This window comes from Odocoileus virginianus, chromosome 24 (genome assembly GCF_023699985.2).
Source record: "Odocoileus virginianus isolate 20LAN1187 ecotype Illinois chromosome 24, Ovbor_1.2, whole genome shotgun sequence".
Taxonomy (NCBI): Eukaryota; Metazoa; Chordata; class Mammalia; order Artiodactyla; family Cervidae; genus Odocoileus; species Odocoileus virginianus.
The window spans coordinates 20,058,698-20,085,760 of record NC_069697.1 but is presented as its reverse complement, the minus strand read 5'-3'; the positions used below and the strand labels follow the sequence as shown (position 1 = coordinate 20,085,760).

At 41.4% G+C, this 27,063-nt stretch overlaps 1 protein-coding gene and 1 long non-coding RNA gene across 2 annotated transcripts; one reads left to right on the top strand and one right to left on the bottom strand.

Moving 5' to 3' along the window:
• On the bottom strand, window positions 1-25,104 carry LOC139030807 (uncharacterized). The gene is made up of 2 exons (XR_011483195.1): window positions 9,623-25,104; window positions 1-8,492 (listed from the first exon to the last, which is right to left on the bottom strand). It is a non-coding gene; the product is annotated as an uncharacterized lncRNA (long non-coding RNA).
• On the top strand, window positions 25,086-27,063 carry BTG1 (BTG anti-proliferation factor 1). The gene is made up of 2 exons (XM_020868954.2): window positions 25,086-25,563; window positions 26,507-27,063. Exons 1-2 carry the CDS (start codon window positions 25,416-25,418, stop codon window positions 26,872-26,874), a joined length of 516 nt encoding a protein of 171 aa, XP_020724613.1. The 5' UTR covers window positions 25,086-25,415; the 3' UTR covers window positions 26,875-27,063.

Here is a 27,063-nt window from a genome sequence, read left to right as displayed (position 1 = left end):
TTAGAACACTGGATTGTGACATTTAATTTAAAATAGGCATTGATGTTGAATCTTCTAAGCAAGAGAAATACATATTTATTTAAAAGGGGGAAAGTATATTGCAAAATGTATCTATTTCTGATTATTACTTCACTGGGACAGAGTGTCACTGATTTCTAAGTTATTTCTTTCATTGATTACAGATTGCCCTAATACACGGTGAGATTTAAGCTCTCTTTATGGTTATGTTTCTTTTCTTTTTTTATAAATATAATTTCATAAATATGATAGTTTAAAATACGCCCCTGCCGCTAAGTGGTAACTTAGATGTTAACTTGTCATTGCACCTCATTTTGCAAGAATAACTTTGGAGGTGCAAGAACACTTATTTTCAGTGCTTGGGATGTGACAAATGTGTTATCTCTAGACTTTGTGAAGTTCACCCCCACTTCCCTCATGCCACCTAGATTCTTAGTGAGTGTAGGTGTTATGTTTTTTATGATAGAGGATGTGTCCTCAGACAAAATCACATGTGCAAAGTGTGTCACAGGATTCTATTTCTACAATGACTGCTTCACAGCTGCCTTAGGCTATGGCACTCCAAAACCAAGCTTTGGAGCCATATTGAAGATGCTCTTTCTTTGGTATCTACTAAGAGTAGTTTTTTAATTAATTAACTTATTTGGCTGTGCTGGGTCTTCGTTGCTGTGCACGGGCTTTCGCTGTTTGCAGCAAGCGGGGGATTGCTCGTTGTCATGGTGCAAGGGCTTCTCATTGAGGTGGTTCCTCTTGGTGAGGAGCACAGGCTCCAGGCGCACAGGCTTCAGTAGTTGCAGCACATAGGCTCAGTAGTTACGGCTTGCAGGCCCTAGAATGAGGGCTCGGTAATTGTGGCTCATGGGCTTAGTTGCTACATGGCATGTGGCATCTTCCTGGACCAGGGATTGAACCTGTGTCCCTGCATTGGCAGGTGGACTCTTATCCACTGCGTCACAGGGAAGTCCTAAACAGTAATTTTTTAATCTGAGGTAGTTAAACAGAGAGGACAGACATTGAATGAAATTGTGAAGTATGTAAAATTTTTCATCATCTTCTTGTTTCCTGCTCTACACTCAGTATCTGAATAGGCGAATGGAACACCGAGATTTTCAAAGAGGGTTAATAAGCCTTGAATATACTTCAAGTTGCAATTAACCTTTTGTTTTAAGAATTAGAAAAATGGTAAGGAACCAATATAGCTGCCATGAAAAATAAATGCAACAATGACATCTTATTGCTTCCAAGAGCAAGCAGTGTTTTTCACTGTCCTTCAAGGCTGATTTTTACCTATCCAACCTTTAGTCATGGCCATCTTTACGATTTCTTTAAAATATGATAGAGGATATGGACTTTCTCATGAAAATAATGCATAAGTACAATTTAAAAATATTTTCAGTGTATTTTTAATAGATCCCCATCTCCCTGCCCTAGGGATCAAGCCCATTCCCCTACCACTTTAAGACTCAAACACACCAGGGGATTGGGGCTGGGGTGGCAGTAATATTAATGCTTCTCCTCCCAAAATTCAGACTAGCTTCTGAATATCTTCTTCCAAGTTGTCACTGCAGGCAGATCCTTCTTATTTTAGAGGTTTGTCTGTCAATCCGAAGGAAAAGCACTGTGGGGAAACAATAGCAGGATTCCAAAAACAATAATAGGGCAGTTAAAAAGCTTAGCTTTTAAAAGGCCCTCACTCCTTGCTGAGAGGGTTATAGAAACGCTGCTGTCTGATTTTTTTTTCTTTCAAGATGGATCTCTTCTGATGAACTTGTTGGTTGAATTCTTTCTCCTTCATCCTAGGAAAAACTCAAGAGTGTTTTGAAAGTAATCCTAGGAGAAGATTTATCTCAAGTAGATACTTGGCATCCCTGAGCTCCTATGGGCTGGGTGACCACTACTTAATGGCTTTTTCAGAACACGATTCCTTGATCTTTTCCCTAAGGAACAGATAAGTGTCATGAAAGTGAAAGTCACTCAGTCATGTCAGACTCTTTGCGACCCCATGGACTATGCAGTCCATGGAATTCTCCAGGCCAGAATACTGGAGTAGGTAGCCTTTCCCTTCTCCAGGGGATCTTCCCAACCCAGGGATCAAATCCAGGTCTCCTGCATTGCAGGCGGATCCTTTACCAGCTGAGTCACAAGGGAAGCCCAAGAATACTAGAGTGGGTAGCCTATCCCTTCTCCAGCGGATCTTCCTGACCCAGGAATCGAACAGTGGTCTCCTGCATTGCAGGAGGATTCTTCACCAACTGAGCTATCAGGGAAGCCCGTGAATCCCTTATAAAAGAAAGCCAATGGTTTTTAAGAACCTTGTAAGTACCCTGGAGTAGCAAATGGCAACCCACTCTAGTATTCTTGCCAAACTTCCATGGACAAAGGAGCCTGGTGGGCTGCAGTTCATGAGGCCGCAAAGAGTCGGACATGGCTGAGCACATGAGTGCACACACACACGCACACACACACACATAAGGGCAATGGAAAGAGAAATATCGTTAAGGAAAGAATTCATTCAGTCAAAACACAACTTAATGCTCATGTTGCAGCCTGGAATAAAAAGAAAACTACCCCTAAGGAACTCACAATCAAAATATTTATTGTTTTCCTATCTTTTTTAAAGAGCAGTTAATTTTAAATATTTTACCATCTTATTGTTATTTATATATTTTCCCTTTTTGACCATGCTGCATGGCATGTGGGATCTTAGTTCCCTGGAATTGAACCTGCACCCACTACATCAAAGCACAGAATCTTAACCACTGAACCACCAGGGGAGTCCATGTTTTATTTTATGTCTTACATTCTTCACCCACTCAACTTAATTGTGTTTCAACCTGAGTATTTCTTCAGCTTTACTGGATTCTTTTTGAGTTTTAAAAGAAGATGCTTCCCACTCCAACTTTCCTACCTTTTTAAGTAAAAATCATTGTTTAGATTCTTTTTCTTCATAACTCCCCTATCTCTGGTTGCCTGATTTAGGGATAAAAAAAACACAGGACACACAGTTCAATTTGAATTTTAGATAAACAGCCAGCAATTTTTTAGTATGAATGTGCCCCAAATGTGGTATGGGACATACTTATACTTAAAAAAAAAATGGTGTTTATCTGATTCTGACTTACCTGGGCACCTTGTATTTTACTTAGCAAACTTACCCTTACCCCAACCTACCTCTATAGAATAAGTTGGCATTTGAGTTTAGCGACATCAACACACTTAGAGCATCTTCTTTATTCTGTAATCCTGATCACAGAGGAACATGGTAAACTCCCTAGAAAACTGAACACCCCCTGCCAGACGGCACTAACTTACTCCCCTCTGACATAGACCCTCTCAGCCGAATGGGACACTTCAGCCACTGCAACCCCACATAATATTGTTAGCAACTGGAGGACATATTATTTCTTTCCTGTATCTCACAGATGTGAATTTTTAACTTCATTTTTCTATAAAACAAATCCTGTGGGTCTAGTTCACCTATCACCTATCTTAGTTTGTCTTTTACATTCTGAAAGGAAACTAAATGAGGATAATGTTGGTAATTACCAAGCACAGATCTTCAGAGTCTCTTGTGTGACAACAATGCAGGAAAGACTAAAGTCTGTAAATAAAGCTAAATTTTAATCTTCTTCTCTAAAAAGCCAAGAAGAAAGTCTTGGGCAGAACAACTGATTTGAATGTCATTTCTGTTGTTTCACCTGCTCACTTATAATCTGGTAAGATTTAGAAGGTTTCAAATGAAGCCTGAGCTCCTCTCTGACAGAGTTGGCTATTTTGAGCACAACAGATACCATAGTTATCACGCAGAGAGGTGAACACCAAATATGTAATTTATTTAATGCAGCACTTTTACAGGTAGAGTACCATGCCAACAGATATGATTTTTTAAATCAAAACCTAACTGTAATTGAAATATGTGATCACTAATATCTGCAATCAGCCGTTTCTACGGTAGTTTAATATGCAGCTGCTTTGAAATGTGCTAGCAGATTAGCAAAATGTCAGACCCCACTTTCAAAGAAAGCTGTCTTCTGGGACATCATTTATTTTTGCTCATAACTTTAATATGATTACCTCCCACTGTAGCAAACCAATTTTTTATAACCTTCTACAGAGATGTTATGCACAGAAGAGCCTGGGATATTTCCAGTTAAGATGGCCATCTCTGAGACAGGTAATAGAGACTGAAAAATGCCATGACACCCATGTCCTGGATCCTTGTTAGATTAATTAACAAGGAGGCCATTAGATGAGGTGGTCTAACTCCTTAACCGCCTACATGAGCAAACCAAAACCTGCCTATAAATGCCTCGTGATTAAGAAATAGAAACCTCAGGACAACCAATCACAAACAGCCAGCTAGGCTTGTCCCAAATCACGCTTGAGCTGTAATCAAAGAACTTGTTTGCTTTGCTTTTTCTTTTTTTCTTTAAGTCTTTTCCCTGCTCCTGTAGTTGGAGCACTTCTAACCACTTCTGGTTTGTTGCTACCTGGTTTTAATAGATTTTTGATCAAATAAACTCAACATTTGTAATGTGCCTAAGTTATTCTTCTAACACCATACAGAAGTCATTTATGGATCTGGCATTTGGATGCTCTGAGAAATGGGGTGTAGGTCCAGATAATTATTCCCCAAGAGCAGAGTCTAAAATAAGAGGGCTGTTTGTACCACTGGTAGGTAAACCTCACTTTTTAGGGAAACATACAAGGGCTCTATAGTTCTGAAATCTGCATGTGACTTTTTAGGGGTTAAGGAAAAGTTCAGAGAATTTGCAAACAGCTTAAAACTTGCAAATGAGGCTGTTCAAACCCAGAGTAAATTAGAATGCACAGGCTTTTAGGACAATCAAAGAGAGTTGTAAGGCCTGAGACTGGAGGCATTAAGGACCTTGCCTTGTAACCTGATTAAGAAATGCCCCTGCCTGCCTATCTTATCTGTTTCTCAGGATAAGTCACAATGCCTTTAGCTATTTCTGATTTAGGCCTGGCTGGGTGTGGATCTGTACTATTTTGATTGTATCTGCTGGTTCTGATGATCTCATTACTTTGTTAATTAAATTTCTGGCTTATTTTAATCTCCCTTTAACAGTGCACTTTTAACCAGGGGAAGAGGAAGTAGCTCCTCAGAGAATAGGGTCTGCCCCAAAGGTGGTTCTGCGGGCTTCCTTCCTGTGCTTCAAATTATAGCCTCCCATCAGGTCTGCCAGAGAACCCCTAAGGCCCAGGTGAAACATATTCATCCAGGGGATTCCCCTGGTGGTCCAGTGGTTTGAAACCACACTTCCACTGCAGGGGATACAGGTGTGATCGCTGTTTAGGGGAACTAAGATCCTGCATGTTGCAAAAAACAATTATCCAGGGACTTCCTGGTGGTCCACTGGGTTACAAATCTAACTCCCATTGCAAGGGATGAGGGCTCGATCCCTGGTTGGGGAACTAAGAACCCACATGTCGCCAGGCACCTAAGGCTAGGTGCTGCATAGCAAGATCCCCCATGCCCCAACGAATATTTCGCTTACTCCAGCTAAGACCCGACACAGCCAATAAATGAGTAAAATAAGTAAATATTTTTTAAAAATTCATCCAGGTAATTTCGGAAGACCACAAATTACACTTCTGGAGAGAAGTGCAAATAGCCCTAAAACTCTCAAAATTGCCAGAATGAAATGCCCCAGAGGCTGTACACGGACCAAAAGCAAGGCCTCCAGCAAGTGTCATTGTCCCTACTGTTCTTCTCTTTCTGCTTATTCCTCTCTCCCTCACCATTCGATTTTGTTTGGGAATTATCTGTCCATATCCTCTGCCCATTTCGTGGATGTACACTGCATGTGTTAAGTTGGCTTTTCTGTGTGATTTATCATTTGCAATACAATGCTAGCTCCCTGATTGATCTCTTCAGGCTGAAGACAGACTCCAAAAGGAGTTTCTTCAGGTGCAGTTACCTACTAGCACCTATTCTTGCCACTTCAAGTAATGCTAATGCAGAATATATGCCCCTAGACACTGGCTTTTTTAGATGAATAGGAAAAAAAAATGTCAGCTCTTTGTTCATTCTGTCTAGGCCAACACATTAAGAATATCAACTCTGTTAAAGCCTAAAAAATATTTTTGCTTTGTTGTCATTAGTCCTTCCTTTTGTTCCTTGTGGGGTTTGGTGACTGGAGGTTTTAAAGTTTCATGCAGTCAAATCTATGCTTCTCATGAGAGTGTACTTCCACATCAGAGTTTCTTGCAGTTCCTGCTTTGAAAACCATTATGAATATAAATCTTAAAATATACAATTAATAAAAGACAGTTTAAATATTATAACTATATTTACATGTGCATGATTGTATATATACGTAATTATAACATATAGCTATAATAGCCGAAACCAGCACAGTGTTTCCTAGTGTTTAGCAGTAAGACAATGGACTAACAGAATCAGGGACTTGTCTGTTCTCTAACCGCATACCTATTGTATGTTCTTGATGTTCTATAGGAAACTCTTAAGAACCTTCCTTTCCTCTTCCTTCCTTTTTCCCCAAAAAACGTCAGTCCTAAAGAAGTAGAATTGAGCAAAGTAGGTATGGGCTTCAGGGCAGGATTGTGGGGTCTGGGGAGCTGGAGTGCTCCAGAGCTACTTCAGAGCACGAGTGGAAAGGGGACTTCCCTGTCTGTCCAGTGGTAAAGACTCTGCCCTTCCAATGCAGGGGTTGTGGGTTCAATCCCTGGTCTGGGAACTAAGATTAATGTCATTAATCTTTTTAATATTCACCAATCTGATAGGTATTAAATGCAACTTCTTTTGTTTTGCATTTTCCCGATGACTAGTAAGATTATCTTCTACTTTATTAATTATCCACTTTCCTTGTTATTTAATCAATTTCTGTTGCTTTATTTTGACTATTTTTCTCTTGCTGGTTTTTGTCAACTTGTAGGAGTTCATTGTGCAAAGATATTACTTTATTACATTTTAATTTTTACTATATATTTAATATTAATAATAATAATTTCTTGGGGTAAAACTCCTAGGTGGGCCTATGGTTAGGGCTCCATGCTCCCACCTCTGGGCACACTGGGTCAAGCCCTCGTTGGGGAACTAAGATTATGAGTGCCCTGTGGCATGCCCAAAAGATAAATTAACTTTTAAAAATCTGTTTTTTGCATGTTACCGAAGATCTGCTGGAGAAGTGATAGGCTACCCACTCCAGTATTCCTGGCCTTCCCTTGTGGCTCAGCTGGTAAAGAATCTGCCTGCAGTGTGGGAGACCTGGGTTCGATCCCTGGGTTGGGAAAATCCCCTGAAGAAGGGAAAGGCTACCCACTCCAGTATTTTGGCCTGGAGAATTCCATGTACTCTATAGTCCATGGTGTTGGAAAGAGTCGGACACAACTAAGCGACTTACACTTTCTTTATAGATGCGTATCTTACAGCCTTAAGAAAAATTTCCCACCCAAACCTACTCTTGTGGATCTATCTGCACATTTTAAAACTTTTCTTCTACTGGTTTTTATTTCAGTGATGTAGTCCAAGTGGATTTTATTTTGTATATAATATAGCAGTCTAACTTGCAGTTGGAAACCCATTATTCAGGACTACATAAAATAAATCAATATCTACCTTTCCACAATATTTGATGTTAACCTTAGACTTTTTCCTATCACATATAATCCTTTGATATGTGTATGTGTGTGTATGTTTACATGTACACACATACATACACAAATACTACAGTTTACCATGATGTTTTTTTTTTTAAATTTTTATTAGTTGGAGGCTAATTACTTTACATCATTACAGTAGTTTTTGTTATACATTGATATGAATTAGCCATGGATTTACATGTACTCCCCATACCATGATGTTTTTGTTTTATTCTTCTTCAGTTTGCTTTCTTTGCTTAAAATGCTGAGAAGGAACTCCAGTGTATGGCTCCACCTCATTCTTTTAAAAGGCATTCTTTTAAAAGCACATTGTCTTAAGAATTGACAAACCTGATTCATTAAGCCATAGCCAATTAACTGTTCCCAGATGAAGAAGTCCCCACGGTAACATTTTCAGCTGCCCCAGCTTTCTAGGTCCTGCTCTGAATTGCTGTTGTTCAGTCACAAAGTTGTGTTCGACTCTTTTGAAACCCCATGGACTGTAGGCCACCAGGTTCCTCTGTCCATGGGATTTCCCAGGTGAGAATATCCGGAGTGGGTTGCAATTTCCTTCTCCAGGGAATCGTCCCAACCCAGAGATCAAACCCACGTCTCTTGCATTGCAGGCGGATTCTTTACCCCTGAGCCACCAGGGATGCCTGCTCTGAATGGTGAGCCCAGATCTCGTCAGGGTTCTTTACTCAATTCCCCAAGGAGGGAATCACAGTACCTGCCTCTGCAAAAAAAGGACAGCATTCTACTGGGTCACCTTCCATCAGTCAGCTCCACAGTCTCTCAACATTCTGTGCTTGGTGGCTTTCTTAATGAGTTGCAGGTCTGACTTCTCCCTGCATGAAAAAGGAGAATTTAAAGCACCACTGTTCTACTGCTGACCTTTTTTGGTGCTTTTTAATCTATGGGAAGTTTGGGGGTAGATATAGTTAAAAATAACTGAAGACTCCTGCAATATTTATTGATCTCTCATCAATCTTTGATTCCATAGACAGGTACCACTTAGCCAAGCCATATGATTTTGATATTGATTCAAGATTTTTAATCTTCCCTCAGAGCTTCTACTGCCACAGAATTGCAAGCAGGGTTCATTCATTCCTCAAATATGTATTGATGCCACTGTTTACCAAGCCCTGTGTTAAGTACTGTGTATATACTGGTGAGCAGAATCATCACAATGCAGGGTAGTTATGGGTTGCTTCGAATAAATTCTAATCCCAAATGTGATTAAAAACATACTTTGTCCTCAACTCTCCTTTGAAGCATCTATTTAAATATTTGATGCAGATTTAGCCTCCCTTATGTCTTCCTGCCACAAGAAACAACAAGATCAGCATCTTTTCCTATTGAAAAGAGAAGGTATTTAATGCTGTAGGCACCACCACCGCACTTTCCAAATGATTTTTGTCTGAATAGTTTAGTGTCTTTTTAACAGAACTAATATTGTTGATATGGGTTAAAGATCATTTGGTGTTCAAAAAATATTTATTGAGTCCTTATTATATGTTAGACACACTATTCTAGGATCTAGATCCAGAGGCTATTTTTTTTTTTTCCTGCCATGGACTCCTTTAGCTTAAATATATGAACTCCTTCTCAGAACAATATTTTTATAAATTCATATGTTAAAATATATTGTGCTAAAAAAAGTACATTGTGCTGCAAAGAAAACCAATTGTCCTATACCTTGCTTAACAACGTTAACTCTTTTATTTAAGCCCTGATATTGTCTTTAAATTTAAAAAAAACTATTAATTTTAATGGGAAATTTTATTATGTATTACATCTTACATCTTAACCTAAGACAGTCAAATAATTTTCAAAGATTTAAATATATATGGGATATTTATACAGATATATATCCTATATAACCAGACATGCAAATGTAATAAAACTTTGTATAAGCAATAACAACAAATTTGAAAGTAAGCTAACAAATAATCCAATGAAGGCTTATTGTACTCACCCAAAGAAGGAGTGAAGACTGGATAGATGATGTATGTACAGGGAAAGATGAGGGCGTTTGACATTAGAAATCTCATTATTCTTTGCACACTATTTTCTTCATAGACTTTTCAATCTTCTGGAGATTCATTGTTACTGAGGTCAAATTTTGCTTAAAATAAGCTTAACATTTTATCTCTACAGCAAAAATAAAAGCAAAACACATGCACACAACAGACCAGGGGTTGTAAGAAATGAAGATGCCATGTCTTCATCTCCTGCTCGGTTGTTGTCGTTTCATTGCTAAGTCGTGTCCAACTCTGCGACCCCATGGACTGCAGCGCGCCAGGCTCCCGTGTCCCCTACTATCTCCTGGAGTTTGCTCAAGTTCATGTCCATTCACAGGCAAAGCAAATATGTTTGTCTTCATCAGTACAGGACAATTCGTTCTGATATAAATTTGTTTCCCAAGATACTCTGACTACAAAAACCTCTTTTGAGTGAATTGATGAGTGTGTCTTCGCCTGCAATCACAATATTGACACAATTTCTCATACTGTGTATATTTAGTGTGTTTTGGGTAAAACTTTCTTTACATTGGGCATGAAACAAAGTTTGCCAAAAGACTTTTTTACAAGTTATATTGCTGAAAAGTCATTAACTGAATATTCACTTGGTGAGATACATTTATTAGCCAGTAGCATATGATTCTATAGACAAAACTTGAGAGTCCATGGATTCAGCTAGGGGTTAAAAAGAAAAACTGAACAAAACAGACACAAATATTTGCCTCTAAGGCTCTCATATTCCTCACAATCTACACAGATGATAATTCTGTTCACAAGGTCAATTTGTTCAGCTCATAGGAGGTGCAATTTGTTCCTTTTTTATAGTCCCAAGTCCCAACACAGTCCTCAAAATCAAAGTCCCAAGGAAGTACAATTATTCTGTTAAAGGTTTGTTTACTTAGATGTTTGCCATAGTCTCCAAAATCTTCCATCCAGATCACGTCTTTGATGCTACTTGATCTAGATCAAGGACAGGCAAAGTATTGCCCTAGGGCTAAACCCATTACCTCCTGTGTTTTGCAAACAAAGTTTCATGGTTTCATGGGATCTACACTACACTAGCAAGAGTTGAATACATGTGACAAAGATCCTCTAGCCTACAAAGTCAAAATGTATATTCTGACTCTTTATTTTAAAAAGTTTGCCCATCTAACCTAAATTTCTAGAGTTGCAAGTGTTATTGAATATTTGAGCAGACCTAAAGAAGCTTCTTAAGAGAAGTGGCCTTGGTTACAGATTTTCCTATAGCTCTTACAAAGCAAATAAGAAATAAAACTTCTTAAGAATGAATCGTCACTTTCTAATTTTCTAATACCAGAATTCTCATTGCTCTGGTGCTTAATGGGTATAATAATACACTTAGAACTTTTGGGTGATTTCTTCCTTATTCTTTGGATAAGATTAACATCTTAAATGCAATTTACAAGGTGCCTCCTGTTCTAGCCTCACATTCTTTGGTCTGTTTCTTCTCACTACCCCTGTTAGGACCACATGATTCTGCTTTGGGCAAACCTGTGTCCTCCTTGTAAATTCATTTCCTTAGTCTAGAGAGCAATTTTCACCCCCCAGGTGTTATGTGGGTTAATTCCTACTCATTTTCAGATTTCTGACTTTTTGTTGTTGTGGGAAAGATTTTTCTGATTGTTTTTTCTGTCCCATCTCTCTAAAAGTTAGACTTTCAGAGCACCTCTATGGCTCAGCAGCAATAAATCCACCTGCAATGCAAGAGGTGGTTTTGATCCCTGGGTTGGGAAGATTCTCTGGAGAAGGAAATGGCAACCCACCCCAGTATTCTTGCCTGGAGAATCCCATGGACAGAGTTGCCTGTGGTGGTCACAAAAAGAGTTGGACAGGAATTAGTGCTCCAAAACAACAAAAAATTTCTTTTACAGTAATTTTCAGAATATGCTATAAAAACGTACACATTAACACTATTTAATTTCTGTCTTCCTATCAGATTCCATGTGTGGGACCAGTCTGTTCTGTTTGTGGCTAGATCTTCAATGCTTAGCTAGTACCTTATTAGTTAATCAAATTTGTGAAATGAACTTATGAACACCACAGAACACTCATACATCAGATATTTAACAGTGAACTTATTCTCAGCTCTTGCTAGGAGGGTCAATGTAAGAATGTAGCACCTAAATGTTTTCCTGAATTTCTTATAAAATTATGTAAAATTGTTCCATATTATAAATTGATAAATGTATCAGAATTTAATGCTAACATAGTTTGGAGGGAATAGTGTCTTTTTTTTTTTTTTTTAAGTTAGCAAAAGAACAATATAGTTTGTTGTGTTTCTTTTTCTTCTGGTCGCCAAGAAGTTCAAAAGTAAATGTAATTCTTATTTATAGGAATTCTCCAAACCCAGATTCCTGGTAAAAATTCTTTCTTCTTTCTTTACATGTTGTGTTAGGCTTTTATTCACTTTACAAATCTGTTAGATATTTGCTTCATGTCAAGTTGCCTCAATTTTGAGTAATTATAACTTGATCCTGTTTAAGACTCATAACTTTCCTCACTAGAGCAAGTCCAGATCTGAAAAATTGCTAAGAATGAAAGCTACAACTGGTGGTTCTGAGTGTCCTGAATTAAATTATATGACTGCCTTCAATGTGGGAAAGAGGGGCTGGGGAGGGATAGTGTCCTTGAAGTTACTTTTTTTTTTCTTTACAGCAGCAAACTAAACTGGAGTCAGTTATCCACTCCTCATGGAATTCGAACAACTTATTAGTACTGATTAGTACACTGAGGAAGCAATTCAGCAAAAACTCAGAGCTTCTTGAGCCATAAGTGTGGGACACAGCCTTGCCTCTGTGTATCTAGTTTGAAACCAGGACCTGCTGGGCCACTTCTTGCTTCCATGATAGGCTGGTTTTCAAATTACTTCTCTTGCCTCCTTAAATAGAGCCAGGGGGTGGGAGTGGATGGGAGAGAAGGTGACTTAAAAGAGCTCATCCCTTTAGGAGGTGGGGGAACTTAATCACAAGTCTGCACTCGCTTCAGATGATTAAACAATGAGTGTTTATGAAATCAAGAAAAATATTTTCCCCCCAGAGTTTTCATTTCAAAGAGTTCTCTGTGCGTTCTGGCTAATTTAAAAAGAGCCCCATAGGGTGCTTATTTTTTTTACACTTATATTGCCAGAGTAGTTCCTGTTTTGGTTTAAATGTGTTCCTTCTTTTTAGTCAGATGAAAGAGAACTTTCTTTAAAAAGAACTTGTCTGCTGATCCTGTTTGTTAGAATGAGCCTAAATAAAGCTTCTGTTAAGAGTTTAACTGTTGAGCTAAGTCCTCTCAGCTAAATTATCTGGCAATTTTCATTCTTAGTTGGGCTATGTAACTGGAGTGCCCTTATTATCCTCTTTCCTACCTGCAATGTCTGCCTCCCCTGAGGACTCCTCTGAAGTAAATATCTTGAGGAAAAGGCTTTTTCTCTCAATTCAGTTGGCTTATTCTGTGTGGAGTGTGATGTTGGGGTGTGTGTGTGGGGAATATGCTAGGCACCTTAAGTGAGTAAGTCATTAATTCTGCAGCAGGCAATGACCTAAGAGAAGAGTGGCTCAATCAACCCGTGAAAAAATGACATCTCGAAGGCTTTAGACGAATGTCTAAAGGGGAAGGGCCATGGAAAGAGGAGGTAGAAGCCCCCAGAGTTGGCCCCCATCAGCCTAGCAGGCTACCATAACAAGAAGCTTTCAGTCAAGAGGAAATTCTGGTATGATACAACAGGAAAAATAATTAAACAAGCAAGCAAGCAGAGAAACAACACACTGAACATGGATGAAACTCAAAACTTTATGCTAAGTGGAAGAAGTCTGATAGAAGATACAAGTCTGAGACGGGGCAAGAGTGGTCACAACCACTAAAAGAAAGACATAGCTGTTAGGGATGCAACATAAACTGGTTAGAACCTTCTAGGCGCAAGATGGCAGAAGATTCGACTTCCTGTGGACCTTGAGCCTCATTATATGCTCACTGTAATACGTCAGCATGCTGAATGACACACCCACCGACGCCATGACAGTTCCAAGGCCAACCATAAAAAGCCAAAAAGTGGCTGAATTCTTTGAAATTACTGCTTCTGGTTCAAAATAGGTGGGATAATCCTGCCATTCGTTAGCCTATGCAATTGCCCAGCCCATAAAAACTAACCACCCCATATTTGGTAGCCACTCTTGCCTTCTGAAACTCCAATACTTTGGCCACCTGATGCAAAGAATTGACTCATTGAAAAAGATCCTGATGCTGGGAAAGATTGAAGGCAAGAGGAGAAGGGGATGGCAGAGATGAGATGGTTGGCTGGCATCACCGACTTCATGGACATGAGTTTGAGCAAGCTTCGGGAGTTGGTGATGGACAGGGAAGCCTGGTGTGCTGCAGTCCATGGGGTCGCAAAGAGTCGGACAGGACTGAGTGAATGAACTGACTGACTTGCCTTCTGAGAAGCTTCCCAGGTGGTGCTAGTGGTAAAGAACCTGCCTGTCAATGCAGGAGATGTAAGAGACGGGGTTTTGATCTCTGGGTCGGGAAGATGCCCTGGAGAAGGAAATGGCAACCCACTCCCATATTCTTGTCTGGAGAATCCCATGGAGAGAGGAGCCTGGTGGGCTATAGTCCATGGGATCACAAAGAGTTGGACACGGCTGAATGCCTAAGGACGTGCCTTCTGAGATGGACCGCATTCTGCCTATGGAATGTGTATCTCTCTAAATAAATCCCTATGGTTCGCTTTTGAATTCTTTCCCGAGGGAAGCCAAGGAACCTCACTTGGTGGCCTGTCCCAGGGCCTCGCCTGAGACCTGGGACATGACCATCCTTTCTGTGTTCTATTCTCCTGCAACAAGGCCATGGATTCTATGATTTTCATACATAAAAAGTCCAGAATGAGCAAACCTATAGACAGAAAGTAGGTTACTGGTTTCCTGGGACTGAGATGGCCAGGGTTAAGATTGAGATTTTGTTGAGGGAGATGAAAATGTTCTGAAACTGATTATGGTGATGGTTGCACAAGTTGATAAGTTATCTCAAAATCACTGAAAGGTACACTTGAAATGGATGAATTTTATTTTATGTAAAATATATCTCAATAAGGCTGTTTTTCAGAAAGGTGAGATCATCCATTCAAGGGGACTAAGGATAGAATTTTCAAGGATAAAAATTTAGTGCTCATTTTAACTCTCATAGCCCCCACCATCTGAAGATTGTACAGAGAGGTTTGTTTCTACAGGGAGATCCATTCATGAGTGCTGTATCTCTTACTACAATTTCAATGTCTGAAATCTACTTGTGCAATAAAGAGTAAAGTCAGACATTTAAAACAACAGGGAGACAGACCATTTCTTGCGTTTGACGGTGGTCATCACAAACTTCAAATCAGTTTTCAGAAGATGAGAATGCTTCCTGTATTTTGTTGAAAATGATGGAAAGATTTAGAGACTTCTATTAAAACACATGCAAATATAGAATGTTTTCAACACATGCAGTAATGTTAATAATGGACCCTTTGCTTTTACATTCGACTAAATCAAACTGTATTATAAATATTATCTAGGCTGAAGATTGGTTTTGCTTCATTTGTAAGAATTTACTAGCCAAGTGGATAAGAATATAAGATAATAGGAAGTTTCTTACTTTATTTCCTTTAGCAAATATAATGCAATTTGATATGCTAATCATAGCCTTCCCATTCCTTTTTTTTTTTTCTTTAGAGGATACTCCTCTATAGCTAGGACTTCCCTGGTGGCTCAGAGGGTAAAGCATCTGCCTTCAATGCAGGAGACCTCTATAGCTAGAACATAAGTCTTTTCAGGAATTTGTATCTAACTTGCTATGCCTTACAGATGAATACACCCTAAATTGCATTTTCCAATGGGATTTTAACCCTTTTATTCCTGCTAAAGCATATCCAAATGCATGATGATGGTTTTCACAATCACGTCGGATATCTATATGTAGGGCTCCATATTTATTTATCACACTTTTGCAACTTGGATGCTCCTTTGATTTAGTGCGACATTTCGTTTGAAAGGGATGAGGCAACATTACTTAATGCATGTAAACCTTAATTTACTTTGAGATTTTATCTATTTATTTATTTTGGCCACAGTGAGTGGCATTAAGGATCTGCATGTGGGCCAGGCCAGGGGTCAAACCCATACTCCCTGCAGTGGAAGCCTGGAGTTTTAACTACTGGACCTCCAGGGAAGTCCCTACTTATTTTCAATTCAAGTTCCTTAAAAAGGACAAACTGCTGCTTTTCCTAAAAGTGAAAACAAAGGCATGGACTATACCAACATTTGATTAGATGATTATCTTATCCAGCTTCCTGAGTATTAGCTTCTCTTTTGAGAGTAACATATGGACATCACTATATACTCTCACTTGCCTATTGTTTCAGAAGCTGAGAAAAATGCATTTTACCCAGACTGCAGAACCTCAGAAAAGCAAATATGTTCACTTAAAACATATTTGATACTTAAAAGGCAGCTTTTTACATAGTGAAGTAAGCCAGAAAGATAAAGACCAATACAGTATACTAATGCATATATATGGAATTTAAAAAGATGGTAACTATAACCCTATATGCAAAACAGAAAAAGAGACACAGATGTACAGAACAGACTTTTAGACTCTGTGGGAGAAGGCGAGGGTGGGATGTTCAGAGAGAACAGCATTGAAACAAGTATACTATCAAGGGTGAAACAGATCACCAGCCCAGGTTGGATGCATGAGACAAGTGCTCAGGGCTGGTGCACTGGGAAGACCCAGAGGGGTGGGATGGGGAGGGAGGCGGGAGGGGGGATCGGGATGGGGAACACATGTAAATCCATGGCTGACTCATGTTAATGTATCGCAAAAACCACTACAATATTAAAAAAAAAAAAAGGCAGCTTTTACATATTAAATTAGTATGCTACTTTTTTTAAGGGACAAGATTTCTATTTGAGATAGTATATGCTTGGATATGAAGTTTGTTTGCTGGTTTTATTTATTTACTTATCTTTAGTGAGGAGAGAGATTTTATTTATTTACTTAGTTTTTGGCTGACCTGGGTCTCCATTGTTGCACATGGGATTTCTCTAGTTGCAGTGATCGGAGGCTACTTTTTGTTGCAGTGCGCAGGCTTCTCATTGCTGTAGCTTCTCTTGTTGTGGGCATAGGTTTTAGGCATATGGGCTTCAGTAGCTGTGATGGCGCAGGGGCTCAGTTGCTCCGAGGCATGTGTAATCTTCCCAGACCAGGAATCAAATCCATGTCCCTTGCATTGGCAGACGGATTCTTTATTCACTGTGCCACTGGGGAAGTAAGTCCTGTTTGCTGAATTTAAATTGTAGAATGTTGCCATTACTTTTTAAAGCAGTTGTTCTGAAACATTAGTGCTAAACTTTCTCATTTAGTAGGTCTAGAGGCAAAAGTTCACATTTCTATCAGTTTCCTGGGGTGATGTTGAGATGGCTAGCCCAGGCTCACACTTTGAAACCTGGCTGCCCTATTGGTTTGGCAAGAAGGGGAGGTCCGTGTCTTCCATATTCAGAAAGTTATAACTACTATAGGCCAGGGCCATAACTTACAAGAACTTTGTATGATTCCTTAAGGCCTTCAATTTTCCAAAGTCGATTCTTATCATCTGTCTCTTTCCCCACACTATTATTAAACGGTAAAACTGAAGTAGACTCTTGGTGCTGGGAAGACATAGATAAACATCCAATAAGCCTGAACAGTGGGGGATTGCCCCAGAAGACAAGAGTTGATGGTGGCAGCTTTGAAAAGAAAAAAAAGTGAGTGAAGTCATAGGGCCTGCTAAAAGGAAGCATGAAAAGGAGAAGCATGCCACACCCTCAGTCATGTCTGACTCTTTGCGACTTTGTTGACTGTAGCCGGCCAGGCTCCTCTGTCCATGGGATTCTCCAGGCAAATATTCTGCAGTGGGCTGCCATGCCCTCCTCCAGGGGATCTTCCCCACCCAGGGATGGAACCCCTGTCTCTTGCATCTCCTGCATTGCAGGAGGATTCTTTACCACTGAGCCACCACGGAAGCTGGCGAGAAGACGACAGACACAAAAGCGACCCTTTATGCCACTCTCCAGCTCTTTGACCTGAGCCCTCAAAGCTCACTGGACTCCGCTTAGTTGTTGGAGGACTGTGGGACCAACCCACTTCCCAGTTCCTTCTGCCAATTCAAGTCAGAGGAGAAGCGATATGCTAAAATAGTCTAAAATAGAAGGTATTTTTTTCTGTTTTCTCTTATCTGCCCCTAGGGATAGTTTTCATTCCAATGAACTTATTTTATTTGGCAGATTAATGTTTTAATATATCCTTTGATTCATTTTTCAGTGAGCCTTTTAAGAAATATAGCTGTATTTTCCAGGATATGTCAGCCATGAGAACTCTCCCAAGCTGCCTTGAATTTTGGTTTTTTTTTTTCCTTTCTACTATCTCTACTCATTTCCAAAATATTTTATACCTTTATAAGGTTTTATTTCTCATGATCCCTTTAGAAAAGGTAGTATCAGGAATTCCCCTTCAAGTTTTGTAGTGTAGACTTTAGGGTTTAAATCTGGTTGTAAGACCTTGAGTAAATTACTTATTTTCTTTAGGATTGAAACCTCACATGTTAAATGCAGACAATTATACTTACCTGGTGGTGTTTCTGGGAGAATTAAATGGGATGCCTCTAAAATACTTAGTACACGGGAATATTCTGGTGGTATACTGGTTTAGGACTATATGGTCTTAGTGCTGAGGGCCCAGGTTCATTCCCTGGTTGGGGAATTAAAATCCCACAGGTGGAGTGGCACAGCCAAAAATAAATAGATACATAAATAAATAAAAAGTAAAAATAAAATGGGCTTCCCAGGTGGCACTAATGGTAAAGAACCTGCCTGCCAATGCAAGAGATATAAGAGATGCAGGTTCGATCCCTGGGTGGGGAAGATCCCTCAGAGAAGGGCATGGCAACCCACTCTTCTTGCCTGTAGAATCCTATGGACAGAGGAGCTTGGCGGGCTTTAGAGGAGCTTGGGTGGCAAATAGTTGGACATGACTGAATTGACTTCTCAAATGCAAAAAAATAAAATAAAATACTTAGTACAGTGTCTGGTTCACCTTCAATGATGTTAATTTGTATGATCATGGTTCAGTTCAGTCACTCAGTTGTGTCCGACTCTTTGCGACCCCATGAATCACAGCATGCCAGGCCTCCCTGTCCATCACCAACTCCCGGAGTTTACTCAAACTCATGTCCATTGAGTCGGTGATGCCATCCAGCCATCTCATCCTCTGTCGTCCCCTTCTCCTCCTGCCCCCAATCCCTCCCAGCATCAGGGTCTTTTCCAATGAGTCAACTCTTCACATGAGGTGGCCAAAGTATTGGAGTTTCAGCTTCAGCATCAGTCCTTCCAATGAACACCCAGGACTGATCTCCTTTAGGATGGACTGGTTGATCTTGCGGTCCAAGGGACTCTCAAGAGTCTTCTCCAACACCACAGTTGGAAAGCATCAATTCTTCGGCGCTCAGCTTTCTTCACAGTCCAACTCTCACATCCATACATGACCAATGGAAAAACTATAGCCTTGACTAGACAGACCTTTGTTGGCAAAGTAATGTCTCTGCTTTTTAATATGCTATCTAGGTTGGTCATAACTTTCCAAGGAGTAAGCGCCTTTTAATTTCATGGTTGCAATCACCATCTGAAGTGATTTTGGAGCCCAAAAAAATAAAGTCTGACACTGTTTCCACTGTCTCCCCATCTACTTCCCATGAGGTGATGGGACCAGATGCCATGATCTTAGTTTTCTGAATGTTGAGCTTTAAGCCAACTTTTTCACTCTCCTCTTTCACTTTCATCAAGAGGCTTTTTAGTTCCTCTTCACTTTCTGATCATTGTTACTGCTACTCAGAAGCAACTCTAATTCTTTTTCCCAACCGCTTTAATAAGACCAGTTTTGCCCCAAATCTATACTTGTCACTGTCTGGTTTCTAGTTCTCTTGTTTCTTGATCTAAACTAGTACAAGGGTCTTAGTTTGCGCCCTTGAATTCATATCTAAGCAAAGCAAAGAAGGTTGGCAGGTGGGGAGGCTCCTAAAAGTGGTCTACTTCCCATGGATAATCAAGAAAAGAATAAACAAAAGGCATTAAGTCTCTAGTTGAAGAGATGAGACCACATGAAAGCTAAATTATTTAAAGATTTAAATAAGAATTAGAGACAAAAAAAGAAGTCACTTCAAATGATCCCAATTTAATTCATCATCCTTAGGACTTTCCAAAAAATAAATCTGATCATTTCACTTCCCTGCCCAAAATACTCACCCTCCCCTCACTGCCAGGTACCAATGGCCCTCTCTACTAACCAGTTTTTTTCAGCAATATTTATCTTCCTCAGAGTGGTTTAAGTCTTTAAAATACTTCCAGATCAGGTCCCCTCTTTTTCTTCCTTCCAGATACCTATCTATGGGCCAACTTCACTGATCAGAGATCACTTAGCAGAGATCACTCACTTCAGGCACTGGCTTCCTTATCTCCTTCTGCCCCATACACACCCCAAAATAAATCTCTTGTCTCTATTTGCTGTGAACACTCTGTAAAGAACTCTCCTGCTTGAGCCTGTACTTGTTGATTTAGCTGTGAGTTTTCTAAAGCAAGCACCAAGGACATCTAGGACTCTGGAAGTAAATTCACAACAGAGGACACAATAGTTAATACTTTAGTGAATGCCTTCGGCAACAAGGAGGCTCATCCAGTTCAGCTAGGGAGTCTCTGGGCCTAAAGGTGCCTTTGGGGAGGGAGGGGCCAGATAAGGAGCAAGACCTTTGCTGAGTGGGGATTGTAGGGAGGGGGACCTTTCATAAAAGCCTGGTGGGAGAGGCCTACTGGACAACGTTGTGAACTGTAATACAGCCATTAAAAAAAAAAATCTGGGACTTTCCTAGCAATAATGCAGGAAGCCAGGATCACAGGGATGAAGTGGGAGCCTGCAGTTTAGGAAGGACTCCTTGTGAACAACTTCAGGATAGAACAGTAATGTGAGAGAGTGGCAAATGACACCCCTGTGTAATCTGATATAGAAAAATACTAAAATGTGTCTACATAACACGTGGAGAAATAACACAAGAAATCTTAAATGGGAGCGATGTGGACACTACCACAGTATTTCTTAAGCAGCATATCCAAGTCACTTTGGTCTCCATTTCCTTTGCTTTGGAAATGCAGCCTATCCTAAAACATTTATCTAAAACACTATGGAGTAATCTAACACTTATGGGAGCCAGAAAGACAGGGCCACAGAGGTGAGTTACTTATCTTCTCAAATATTGACTGTCCGATTTTAAGCAAGACAACTTGCTCTGTGTGATCTGTCAGCTGACAAACTGCAAGTCATGTTGTTTTTGTTATCGGTTGTTTTTTGTTATTGTTTGTTTTTTTTTGTGGGTTTTGTGTGTGTGTGTTTGCAAGTCATGGTTTTGAGGGACTCATTTGTATTTAGATGTCTAACATCAGCCAACAGCATTTACTATGTGTTGGCCTGTTTCTTAGGCATTCACAATAGTGAATGACAGAAGATGCCTGCCCTTTGAGAATTTACAGACCAGAAAGGAAGAGGGATTAGTAAACACAGTAGATCTAGTATGTCTGATCAGTACCAGGGCAAGGACAAGGGGAAGCAGAATATTGTAGACACACAAGTCCAGAGAGTCAGGGAAATCTTCTTGGAGGATAAGCAGATATTAGCTAAGAAAAAAAAAACAGAGGCGATATTCCAGGCAGCGGGAATAACATATCCAATGAATAGCATAAAAGCCTAATTAAGTGTTCTCTTTTTGATGAGTTCCCAAACACTGAAATGCAAAAGGTGACATTTAGTGACTTAAAATTTATTCACTTAAAAAGACCATGCTTTATTTTCTGATATGGATACCTTTCTTACTTTGGGGGTGTTAAAATGTCATCTTTGCCACGAAATGATAGTGACAGCAGATGATAATGTAATTCTTTAAATAACATCTTTGGCAAAATAAGATTTTCAAACTTGTGTTGATTCCTAAATTTTACTAGTCTATGAAATAGAGAAAGAAGTTCATTCCCTCACCCTATATAAAATTTTCTTTTTTTATCTTTCCATTTTTTGGTTAACACAATTACTCAAAAAGTCTACAGGGAGCTGTGATTTGTTAGTCCAGAGCAAACTGTTCAGGTAACAACTGAACTAAGGGATGGGAATATAATCCAGCCCTTTGAGGATTCTAGTTGCCTGATAGTTTCCTCTATAGAAAGTACCTTCTGAACTCTTAAGCACTCCAAAGATCTGACATTTGTCACTTACAGATTTATTTTGAAATCCAGGTTCTTGGATTGTTTTGACATATTCCTTAAGGTTTTTTTTTTTTTAAAATAGTGCTTTGATTGAAAATTTTATAGGTTTTAGAAATTAATTTGATAATTATATATATTGTCACAGGCAATTTAATATACCTATCTATCTATCTAAGGACTTCCCTGGTGGCTCAGAGAGTGAAGAAATCTGTCTGCAATGTGGGAGACCCAGGTTTGATCCCTGGGTGGGGAAGAGTCCCTGGAGAAGGGAATGGCAACCCACTCCAGTATTCTATTCCATGGATAGAAGCTACAGGCCATGGCGTCGCAGAGTCAGACATGACTGAGTGACACTTTCCGAAGGCAGGAGGAGAAAGAACAGCTCTTACTCCTTGCCCCACTCGCCGGATTTTCTATCTATGTATGTGGCTTCCCTGGTACTTAGATAGTAAAGAATCCGCCTGCAAAGTGGGAGACCTGGGTTCGATCCCCAGGTTGGGAAGATCCCCTGGAGGAGGACATAGCAGCCCATTCCAGTATTCTTGACTGGGAAATCCCAAGGACTGAAAGAGCCTGCCAGTTAATGGGGTCAAAAACAGTCAGACCCGGCTGAGCAACTAAACAACAAAGTTATTCCACTTAGTCCTCATACCTTTCCATTTTTTGGAGATTATGATGCAGAGAAGTTAAATAACTTGCCTAAGGACACAGAATGAAGAGTTGGGTTTGTAAGTAGTTGGGAGTGCCCAGTAGTTGAGCATATTAACAAGATGAGAAAGTCCTTTACAAATTCAAAAATGTCAAGAAATACCTCCTAGGTTCTTGGATGGGAACAGCCTTACCAAACTTCTGGAAAAATATTACTAAACATATATATGTCCAGATTTGAAAACCATTAGCTATTAACCTTGTCCACTATCTAAAGCTTGCATTTAGGACCAATATTTACCTCCTTTTTTCCCCTCCTGAGTACTCCCTAGATCACCCTAGTGTAAAAGAGTAATTTCTTAAATCCATTTATCTCTTAAAGGAATGATTTAAAGTGGGAAACACACACATACAATAGAAAACAGTGGGAGGAAAACCCCTTCAAGAATATGTGAGTTCAACTTTCTGTTAACTCTATTCTACTGATTTTAAGAAGCATTCAGAAAGGGTCCAGCTGCTGTCTGGGAAGGCAGTTAAAAGTAGTGGCCATTTCATAACGTATGCAAATGTTAAATCATTATGTAGTACACTTGAAAGTAACATGACATTGTACATCAAATACATTTCAATGAAAGAAAAAAAAAGTAGTGGAGAAAACATGGGCTGGGAGACAGAAATGAATTCGGATCCTAATATTTTGTTAATTTCATTATTTCTATTTTGTAGATGAGTCAGTTTAAGCTCAAAATTTTTGAAGGAGAAAAACTCACCTGATTTCTAATCTAATGCTCGAATGACTTGATGGTGTAAGGGAAATGAACAGAGCAGATGAGTAAGAGAGGTGGGGGTTAGAAGGATATCAGAAAATCTAGATCTAGGACTATGGTAATTTTAAGGATTTACTTGCTTCCCTATCTCCATTTTGAGTAGTGCAAGAGGTTTCACATCCCTAGGGAAGTAATTACCATGACATTTACTTTTAAGCACAGTTCTATCTGTAGAGTCCTAGAAGGAAACGAATATATCTATTTACCATTATTTTTGATGCACTGATGCATTTATTCAAAGAAAACACTTTCATGTCAATGCTTTTAAATAATTCAGTTTTACTATCTTTTCAAGTATTTATTTCACATATAACTACCTATAATTATTGTGTATAAATGAAAAAATAACCTAGAAGCTATTCTTTCAAGCCCAGTTTTACATATTTCATTCAAACAATTTTTTTTCTCCTACTGCTTTATGGTGAATTGTACTTTTCCCTTCATTTCTATACCCTTTGGCTCAGTAGTGTTTTGCAATATTGATGACCAGCTAAGCTCAGGATATTTATTTCCATCTGGTAGAGTTCAACTTCTGCCTCTTGTTTGCTTTCTCCATCTGCCCAGCTCACCATCTTTTTTTTTCTTTTCCCCTCCTCTTTAATGGAGGTCGGGTTAACCCTCTGCAGGCCTAATCGTTTTAGCAGGCTCGGGCCTTCGTATCCCCCCCTCCCCCGCCCCCACCCCCAGTTTGGCAAGTAGGACTTCAAGTAACCTTAAATGTCTGCACCTAGTACTTTCACAACCTTCAAATTTTATCTTTTTTTGTTTTATAAAGGACAACAAAACGCGAAGGCTAAGAGTTACTTAGTTTAGAAAAAGAAACAACCTTCGGTTTTGTGCGTAAACGGTGTAAAATGCATTCTATAGATTTTTTTCTGTTTATAGATTAAACGTTACGGTTATCATACTTATCTTCAATAACAGGCTTTCTTATCAGTTTTAAGATGGGTTCAGTAAGGACTCCATTCTTCTCTCCTTTTGACTCTTGATGTCACTAAACAGCAACCATAAAAGGCTTACTAACCCTCGAGAGCCGGTTCGCTCCACTTTTCTCCACACTCCCTGTATCCTCAGCACTGGTACCCGCACCCCGCTGCTCATCCTGCCCGTGGAGCCAGCCACGTAGACTCGGCGTCGGGGACAGGATGTAAACACCGAGTACAGTCAGCGGGCCCTGCAGACGTATCCGTGCCGCCGGCGCGGGTGTACACAGCCTAAGCCGGGCTGCTTTTATCTGCACAGCATTAAGCCTCCTCGCAGGCTAGCCCGGGCAGAGTACTCTTGCAGAGGATGCGCTGGCGCGGTGCCTGGAGTTGCTGGGGCGGGAAGGAGGAGCTAGGGCTGGGGGGGCGGGGCTTTCACACGCGCACCCCTGGTTTCCTCCTTCCCCCGCCACTTGCTCCCCCTTCTCCGGCTGCCACTCCGGGGTTTATTTGTTTACAAGCGGATTACGTCAGCTCCTCCCTCTCTTCCCAGTCTATGGACCCGCCCCCCTGGCCCCTTTTTCCCGCCCCCTCCGACTCCGAATCTGCTTGCGTCACAATGGTGCGATCTCTGGATTGGCTGGAGACGGCCGTCACGCTCCAGCTACGCCACTTCCTTTCCGCGGCTCTATAAAAAGTGCTGCACCACCCCTTTATCTCCTAGCCCGTCGGAGCTGGAAATGCAACTGTTGGGAGCTTCGGAGGCTGCGGAGCTGGAGGCGGAGGCGGCTGGGGAGGTCCGAGCGATGTGACCAGGCCGCCGTCGCTCGTCTCTTCCTCTTTCCTGCCGCCTCCTGTGTCGAAAATAACTTTTTTTTACTGTAAAGAAAGGAGAAAAAAAGTAGCCGTACGCCGCTCACGCCCTCTCTCCCTCTTAACCCTCTGACTTGTGAGGGAGCCCGGGGTGGCCGCTCCTCCGTCGGGGCCGCGCCGCCGAGCCCCGGCCGCCCCGGGCCGCCCCCGCCCGCCGCCCCCATGCATCCCTTCTACAGTCGGGCCGCCACCATGATAGGCGAGATCGCCGCCGCCGTATCCTTCATCTCTAAGTTCCTCCGCACCAAGGGGCTCACGAGCGAGCGACAACTGCAGACCTTCAGCCAGAGCCTGCAGGAGCTGTTGGCAGGTGAGCGGGCCGTGGTGGCAGGAGGGCGAGGAACGCCGAGGGGGGGAACGCGGCCGCACTTGTCGGAGCCGGGCCGTCGGGGCCGCGGGAGTCTCCGCAGCGCCCCGGGCGACCGCTCTCGAGTCCGGCCGCGGGACGGTGGCTGGCGCGCCGGGCGGCCGCTAACGGCGGGTCCCAGGGAGGGTTTGGGGGTTGGGTCGAGGGCGCTCCCTGGCCCCCCGCGGTTGGCCAACGGGGGGGAGAAGAAAACTGACGCACAACAAAGAAACTAAAGCCGACCGAGGCGGGAGCTGCGGTCCTCGGACGTTCCGCGGATTTGGGGGGACAAAGGAGCGCGGGGCTGGGGTGGGCTCGACGCCCCCTCCCCCCACTCCTGTCCAGCCGTTGCGGGCTCGGCTGTCCGGCCCGGGGGGTAAAACGGCGTGGCTGCCCCGAAGCCCGCCCGGGACGGACGTGCGGTCTCCCCGCGCCTCCTATCCCTGCCCATTAATCATCGGATTTGTCACCGGCACAATTACAGCCCTGCCCAGAGCGGGGTTTAGGGTGGCTGGTTTTCCTTCCCTTCGGGGTTAACACTCCGGTGGCGCTTCTCCTCCAAAGTCATAAACCCCATTGTGTGCGGCCAGGGTGGAGTGGAGAAAGTAAACAGGTTCCCGCCTGGCCGCCGGTGCCGTCCGGCTGGCGCAGGCTGCGCGCCCGATTCCCGTTTTGGCGGCTCAGCCGGTTGGTTCCCGGAGATTGTTTTGTCCCGTGCAACTGTTATTTCTAAAACCCTGCCCTGCTCGTTTTCCATCCACGCACATCCGCGAATGCGATGCTGGGCTTTTTTAAAAAAGTTGATACTCGGCATTTTCACTCAAAGGAGCCAACGGAAGGAGGAGACTAAGGCGGGAGCACAGTAACGGCGTCTAAGCATTGTTTTCTCTCTTCTTTTCTTCTATAGAACATTATAAACATCACTGGTTCCCAGAGAAGCCCTGCAAGGGATCAGGTTACCGTTGTATTCGCATCAACCATAAAATGGATCCTCTGATTGGACAGGCAGCGCAGCGGATTGGACTGAGCAGTCAGGAGCTGTTCAGGCTTCTCCCAAGTGAACTCACGCTCTGGGTTGACCCGTACGAAGTGTCCTACAGAATTGGCGAGGATGGCTCCATCTGTGTGCTGTACGAAGCCTCACCAGCAGGAGGTAGCACCCAAAACAGCACCAACGTGCAAATGGTAGACAGCAGAATCAGCTGTAAGGAGGAACTTCTCTTGGGCAGAACAAGCCCTTCCAAAAACTACAATATGATGACTGTATCAGGTTAAGATATAGTCTATGGATGGATCATCTTATAATGGATGGATAAATTTGATTTTTGCTTTGGGTGGGCTCCCCTTGGGGATGGATTATGGAATTTAAACCGTGTCACAGCTGTGAAGATCTGGCACAAGATAGAGTGGTAAAAAAAATTTTTTTTTAAGTGACAGTGCCATAGTTTGGACAGTACCTTTCAA

What these genes read in the sequence shown, in the direction of transcription:
- BTG1 (XM_020868954.2), top strand. Translation starts at nt 25,416, where the DNA reads ATGCATCCCTTCTACAGTCGGGCCGCCACCATGATAGGCGAGATCGCC. An exon ending in CCTGCAGGAGCTGTTGGCAG is followed by an intron (nt 25,564 to 26,506) that starts GTGAGCGGGCCG and finishes TTTCTTCTATAG; the next exon opens with AACATTATAAACATCACTGG.